This window comes from Carassius carassius, chromosome 3 (assembly GCF_963082965.1).
Source record: "Carassius carassius chromosome 3, fCarCar2.1, whole genome shotgun sequence".
In the NCBI taxonomy this organism is placed as follows: Eukaryota; Metazoa; Chordata; class Actinopteri; order Cypriniformes; family Cyprinidae; genus Carassius; species Carassius carassius.
In genome coordinates this window covers 13,483,974-13,491,182 of record NC_081757.1, presented here as the reverse complement: position 1 = coordinate 13,491,182, position 7,209 = coordinate 13,483,974, and the positions used below count along the sequence as shown (strand labels likewise).

Sequence of the window (7,209 nt, the reverse complement as noted above, 5' to 3'; positions counted from 1 at the left end):
GCCTAAGAAATGTTTTCTCCGACTTATTATTATTATTTACACACATACACACACACACACACACACACACACACACACACACACACACACACACACACACACACACATATATATATATATATATATATATATATATATATATATATATATATATATATATATATATATATATATATATATATATATATATATATATATATATATATATGATATAGGCTATTATAATGAGTTGGCCTACTAGCCGAGGCCTACTAATAATATTTAATTAGATAAACTACACCTCTTTTCAGTAAAAAAATTTCTGTACAAATTAAACAATTTCATAGCCTATTCACGCATATTACATTCACAAATATAATTAAACATTTTCTGTGCCGATTTATTTTTTGCGAATTGATGTGACAATAAATAACAATAACTTAATTTTGTTCAGAGACAGAAATGGTCCGGCAATAAATTTCACAACGAAAAAAATCCCATCTTCTGAAATCGAGTCTTTTGAAAGAAAAAATTCAAAATATGTCCAAAAACCACAGATACAACAGCCATCATAATGAACAACGAATATCCATTTTGAGTGAACATGGTCCCTCGTCTAGGTCTACTATGTAGAGTTTCACTTTCATCATTTCACTGGATCCCAGTGTCACCACCGACTTGTTCACCGATTTTAGGAAAAACGGTTCCTCTGTTCCCAGTGCAGGTTTTTGCTACACGTCTGATGGCGCTGTCCGGTGATGTAAGGGAATTTCCCGCGTCCGTGATACGACATGTTCTCATGATTTCCCGGGGAACAGAAGAGCAGTCGCTCTCACGTCTCCACCGGGCTCGGTACCATGCTGTTCGGTGTGTCCGGTAACTGTGAAGAAAGAGAGGTCACGTCGCTGCCAGATGAGTTTCCTAAAGAACCGGATTCCGAGAAAGAGACCTAAAAGTGAAAGGCAAAAATAATTATATATAATATATATATATATATATATATATATATATATATATATATATATATATATATATATATATATATATATATATATATATATATATATATATATATATATATATATATATATATATAGGCATAATATCAGTAATAACAACAACAACAATAATCGCCTAATAATAGGCAGATCTTATTCTGACAACGGTAGGCCTACAGTAGCCTAAAGTAGCCTATAAAAATGTCAAAAGCAACTTTATTATTATTATTATTATTATTTTATTTTTATTTTTGTTACACTCACCAACTGTTGAAAGGCAGGTTGTTCTAAGTCACTCTGAAGTGCAAATTCGCTGAGAGCTTTCCAGGGTGGCTGGTAGGTCTGCACTTCCACCGGGTGTCCTGGCACTGAGGGGTTGTGTCGAACTGGGCTGCCTGCAACCAGCGCAGTGCCCGTCATGCCCTGCAGATTCTGGACCAAAAAGTCCAGAGCGTTTCATATCGGCATTTTAATAAGGGACAATGCATCATAAAAAAGAGTTAAATCGTTTTATTCATTTTTTTATAAATAAAGGAAAACTAAAATATATAAGGGCAGTTCTAGATGAAACAGAGTTTAAAACATTCCCCAAACCACCCACAGTAGGTGGAGTCTGTAGCAAAGTTGCTTCAAGCCCAAACTGCAGTCGAATTACAGACCCAATTAAAATCATCTCGGCTCATATCAAGTGTCAGGCATCACTCAGAGCCTTACTAGTTAAAGTCTGTATTTTTTCCCTCCACATGGTAAGCTAAATTTCTCACACTGAAAGTGCATTGGCAAGACACTTACCGTCTTATCGCCGTGTTGCTGTTGTAACTGTTTCATGAGGATAGATCTCTTCTTGTCCTTGCAGCGCTTGTTTTGGAACCAGACTCGAATGACCCGCGGGCTCAGGCCTGTCATCTCCACCAGCTGCTCCTTCATGAGCGCATCTGGTCTCGGGTTTGCGTTGTAGCACGTCCGTAAAGTGTGTAGCTGCTTTTCGTTTAACACCGTCCTCACCCGAGTGGTCTTCTCCGATTGCTTGTGCGTGTGGTTCCGATGAGGAGTTTGCCGGACCGACACAGGATCAGCTGAACAAAAATGTAAAAAAAGAAAAATAATAATAATGATTTAAAATAATAATTAAAATAATGCGTTTGAAAAGAACATAAAATATAATAATGCCGTTGAAAATAATTAACTGCATTTCGAATAAGAATATAAACTGGTATAATAAATGTGGAAATGTAACTGGATAGACAGATAGACAGACAGATAGATAGATAGATAGATAGATAGATAGATAGATAGATAGATAGATAGATAGATAGATAGATAGATAGATAGATAGATAGATAGATAGATAGATAGATAGATAGATAGATAGATAGTTTTATGATGATTTAATAGCCTATAGCCTATAGGCTATGTAATTTAATATCAATATTAGGCTATGTTGATCAATAATATACCTATTGCATTATAGATAATTTATTTAGCAAATATGCACTTGTAACTTCGGAAATTAAAGAGCATGTTGAGTCTTGTAGCTCTCGGTGTTTAAGGCCCTGCCGCTCAGGCTTATCAGTGGTTGACTAAACAAAGTTATCAAGCGGATCAGCCTGTAATTAGCTATTATGTAACAACATTACACGATTCCTCCCACAGTGGCCTATATAATTAGGCATACCTTTCATTTTAGCCCATGCAGTTCCAAAACTGACCTTAGGCTAAATAAGTCCTAGTCGTTCCGAATAAATAGCGCTAACCGTTCCAAATAATTTATTTTTGTTTTCTACTAGGCCTTCTATAATTTCTATATGTCCGTGTCCGATACGACTGTTATAATAGGCCTATGTGACCACAAAACCAGTCATAAAGTTTATTTTAATTTTAAATCTGACAGCTGAATAAATAAGCGGTGCATATAGGACACTATTTGGGATGCAACTATTTAAATATCTGGAATCTGAGGGTGCAAAAAATCAAAACATTGAGAAACTCACCTGTCTAAATTCAGTCTTTAGCAATGCCTATTAGCCTACTCATCAAAAATTAAGTTTTGATATATTTGTGGTAGAAAATTTACAAATCTTCATGGAACATGATTAATATCCAAATGCGTTTTGCCATAATTTTTTCTTTTTTAAAAACTATCATTTTGCCCCATGCATTGTATTGTTGGCTATTGCTAAAGAATACAGGCCTACCCGTGCTACTTAAGACTGGTTTTGTGGTCCAGTGTCACACATAGGCGTAAGTCAGTTGGTTGTTATGTGCTATAGCTACTGACCTGCCATATGCAGTCCTCTGCTGTGGATGTGTCCCGGACTGAGAGGGCTGCTGCCTGGTCCGCGCTCCAGGGCCAGGCCATGATCTGCTCGACACAGCAGTTCCTCGTCCCGGACGGAGAACTCGTCCCCGGGCAAAAGCTGCCGGCTACACACCGAGCAACGGAAACACTCGATGTGATACACACTGTCCCGAGCTCTCATGACCAAATCACTGCTGCTGAAGCCCAAAGTGCATTTTGCGCATTTTATACCAAACAATCTGTTGGATGTAGAATGTATTATTGTAGTTGTATGTATTTATTTATTATTATTTGTGCAGTGACAAAACCAAGCAAGTTCAAGCATGCCTTTTAATTCCACTTTAATTAGTAAATTTTACTGTCTGTTGTCAGATATTTTGATCATTATAAATAGCCTATGAAATACATATGTGACCAGATTTATTAAATAATTCACACTTTTCCCGAAAGAACCCCCCCCCCACTCCAAAAAAAAAAAAAAAGAAAAGAAAAAAAAGAACCTACCTTACATAATCTCTCTTGCAGTATGTTTTCCCGTCCCGTACGAAGCAAGTGCACGTCTCGTCCAGGTATTGGTTGCACTCCACGCATTTCAAACAGGATGCATGCCACTCCAGGTCAGGGGAGACCCGCAGAATATACTGGTCATGGATCTGACTGCCGCAGCCTACACACATCGCAAGTCCGGACTTCTCTGAGCATGAAAAAACATTGTTTGAGCTCTCATACAGGAGTTTGAGAGTCGAGAATTTAGCCTAGGCTATAAGTATTTAATAAAAATCGCAATCATCGAGGTTTGTAGGCTAACTAACACTGAGCTAGTGAAAAAACAGTTTAATGCAGAAGCAGTAGTCCAGAAAAAAACCCCGGCCTAATCAGTAACATAATCTTTTTTTTTTTTCAAATGCAACAACATTGAATCAAATTTTAACCGTTAATTTGAAACTTAAAGTTACTTTTAGTAGGGCCTATAGATTTTATCACAGAAATACATACTTTTGGAATGATCCCCCATATCATCCAAAAAACAAGAGCTGAATATTATATCCACCATACAAGTTGCCTGAAGAGAAGATTGCTTGTAGAAACAGGAGGAGAGAAAGGGTAGTGTCCGCTCCCGGCTGCCCCGCAAACTCAGTCCAGAGTGAGGAGAGATGGAGAGGTGGGTAAACAGGAACAGGGGCTGTGAGAGAGAGAGAGAGAGAGAGAGAGAGAGAGATTGCTGTCTGCCGCACGAGACGTGACATCAGGCGCAAATCCGAACTAAGACGCGTCAGTAGGGGGCAACAAGTCACAGTGCACCCAATATTGACTCGTTTCACTCCCTAGAAATTATCAGGTAACTTTTCTTGTTGCTTCAGAAAAAAAATAAATGAATACAAAATCTTTATTTGATGCAGGAGATTAGTATACGTGAAAAAATATTTTTTTTTTTATTCAGGGTGTTTCGGTGTAGCCTATGGTTCTTGTATTCACACCTTTAGGAAATATGAGATTTGTCTTGTCATCAAAGTATCGAAGTATAGTCTACTTTCAGGGTGACACATTGGTTAAAAAGCTAAACCCACAACCCCAACAAAATCTTATAGGCTATTCATTTAAGAGTAAAAATCTGAAAACAAGACTGTATATGCCTATTTCTAAACAGATATAAGTAGCCTATAATGAATGACAATGATATTTTAATGTCTAAATAGGCTATATAAATCGTGTTCAGCAAACTGGACTGTGCCTATATTCTGGAAGGCTTACTCTTGACGAAATTATGCCTACTGAATTCTGAAATCCAATATCCCAGAGGCCTATTTATTTATTTATTAATATTATTTGTTGTTGTTTTGAATTAAAAATGTTCATTTAACCATTAATAATTTAGACTAAATTCTTAAAATGAGATGGACTTACAGGCTATCTTATTACTCATTTCATTTGCCACAGTAGCCTAAATGAAAAATGTTTAATTTAAGAAATATTTATATGCTTAAATGTGGGAAAATGAATCTCTCAGCCATACTTTGATTAGACACCGAGTTCAGTCACTAGCACAGTGATAAAAGAGTTCATATTATGGCCAATTGGATTTGATTGGAGTACATAGGCATCAGCAGCCTATAGGCTAGAGCTAACTGGAGGAAGAAATAAAACACTTTAGAACATTTTAATATTTTAAAATTATTGTAACCTTAAGCAGTGTTGACATTTCAAACTGTGTCATTCAAAACTATTTTAGTTTTTCAGACTTTAAAAGGAGAAAATGAGAAAAGGACATATTACAACGACGTGATAATTCAGTTCAGTCACATAAGGGATGAACCACATAATTGTTTTGTTATTCATACGAATTAAAAATTGTAATAGGCCTATACTTTAACATATCTGCTTAGTAATGAACCCTGACTCCCATCTATCACAAAAAAATTCGTCACTGCTATATACTTCCATATATGGCTGTATGAAACTGTTTAAAATGTATCGGTCGAATGCGCTTTGAATTCTGATATAAGGGAGATAAATATAAGGGAGAAAGGGGCTATTTCTGCCCTGCATTAAAAACGGGCTACTACTGCACATGCCTTAGCTCATCAAGACAAACTGTCGTGCCATCTTCCTCCATTTGTACAACAACTTCAATCTCTAAAACCCAAGGGAATAGCCGCGGATGTAGCCTACAGTAGCAGCTCTACTGACTCCCAGCGCTCGATCTGAAGGGTGAATTGGTGCTCTACAGAGACCAAGCATGTTCCGTCGTTTTAAAACGACCAGAAAAGAACTGTATTTTGCAATGTGACATTGCTATCACTATAAACACATTAAAGCATTGATGAAAACAGTAAGGGTTTGCGGCAGTTTTAAGTGATCGAGACCTCTCATTGAAAATGAATTGTGCCCTGTGCCACAGGTAACTGTAACTTTCTGACTTACACGAGACAGTCTTCACACTTGCCAGCTGTGATGCTTCCATTAATTTGGGAGCTTAATATAGGCCTATGCGGAAAAAAAAAGAAACATAGCAAAACTATTATAGCTTTTTAATCAGTGCTTGAAGTGCACGGGCCGGTATGCACTTCTATATTTTAGTCTTATATCTTACTGGCACTTTTTCGTTCGTACCGGCACTTATGTTATGCTGCCGGTGTTCTGACGATAGGTAGGCACAAATCGAAAAAAAAAAAAAATGCTACCCATCAGATTGTGCTACCATCATTTTACTCATGTACAGGTGCATCTAAAAAAATTAGAGTATCATGGAAAAGGTCTTTATTTTTTGTAATTTAATAAAAAAATTAAACTTTCTTATATTCTAGATTCATTGCACACAAACTGAAATATTTCAGCAGTTTTTGTTTTAATTCTGATGGTAATGACTTACAGCTTAGGAAAATAAAAAAATCTGTATGTAGAAAAATTTGAATATTTACTCAAAGATCAATTAAAAAAAGATTTACAAAACAGAAATGTTCAAGATCTCCAAAGCAGGTTTAATTATGCACTCAATACTTGGTTGGGGCTCCTTTTGCACAAATGACTGCTTCAATGCTGCATAGCATGAAGGCGATCAGCCTGTGGCACTGCTGAAGCGTTATTGAAGCCCAGGTTGCGGCCTTCATCTCCTCTGTATTGTTTGTAAGATGTTACTTATCTTCATCTTCACAGTGCCCCATAAATTCTATTTGAGGTTCAGGTCAGTTGAGTTGGCTGGTCAATCAAGCACAGTAATATCATGGTCATCAAACCACTTAAATATATGATGAAATGGTTTTGTGCACTGTTGGCAGGTGCTAAAGTCCTGCTGGAAAATGAAATCAGCATCTCCATAAAGCTTGTCAGCAGATGGAAGCATAAAGTTCTCCAAAATCTCCTGGTAGATGGCTGCATTGACTTTGGACTTGATAAAACACAATAGTGCAACACCAGCAGACGTCACGGCACCTA

The 7,209-nt window shown here is 36.9% G+C and overlaps 1 protein-coding gene across 3 annotated transcripts; it reads right to left on the bottom strand.

The window, feature by feature from the left end:
* Positions 1-249: 249 nt before the first annotated feature.
* isl2b (ISL LIM homeobox 2b) lies at positions 250-4,448 on the bottom strand. 3 transcript variants are annotated; one of them, XM_059522451.1, is made up of 6 exons: positions 4,333-4,448; positions 3,781-3,970; positions 3,256-3,515; positions 1,770-2,053; positions 1,242-1,409; positions 250-928 (listed from the first exon to the last, which is right to left on the bottom strand). In XM_059522451.1, the coding sequence occupies exons 2-6, from the start codon at positions 3,951-3,953 to the stop codon at positions 812-814; spliced, it is 1,002 nt and encodes a 333-aa protein (XP_059378434.1). In that variant the 5' UTR covers positions 3,954-3,970; positions 4,333-4,448; the 3' UTR covers positions 250-811. The 3 variants fall into 3 exon arrangements, with proteins under 3 accessions (XP_059378434.1, XP_059378423.1, XP_059378430.1); XM_059522440.1 differs by having other exon boundaries at positions 4,273-4,438; XM_059522447.1 differs by having other exon boundaries at positions 3,781-3,965; positions 4,273-4,426.
* Between the last annotated feature and the right edge of the window lie 2,761 nt (positions 4,449-7,209).

Bases quoted from the DNA above. Each gene is read 5' to 3' on its own strand.
- isl2b (XM_059522440.1), bottom strand. From the start codon at position 4,330: ATGGTGGATATAATATTCAGCTCTTGTTTTTTGGATGATATGGGGGAT. The intron at 3,971-4,272 runs GTATGTATTTCT...TTTCATGCTCAG, and splicing joins TATGGGGGATCATTCCAAAA to AGAAGTCCGGACTTGCGATG. The intron at 3,516-3,780 runs GTAGGTTCTTTT...TACATCCAACAG, and splicing joins TGCAAGAGAGATTATGTAAG to ATTGTTTGGTATAAAATGCG.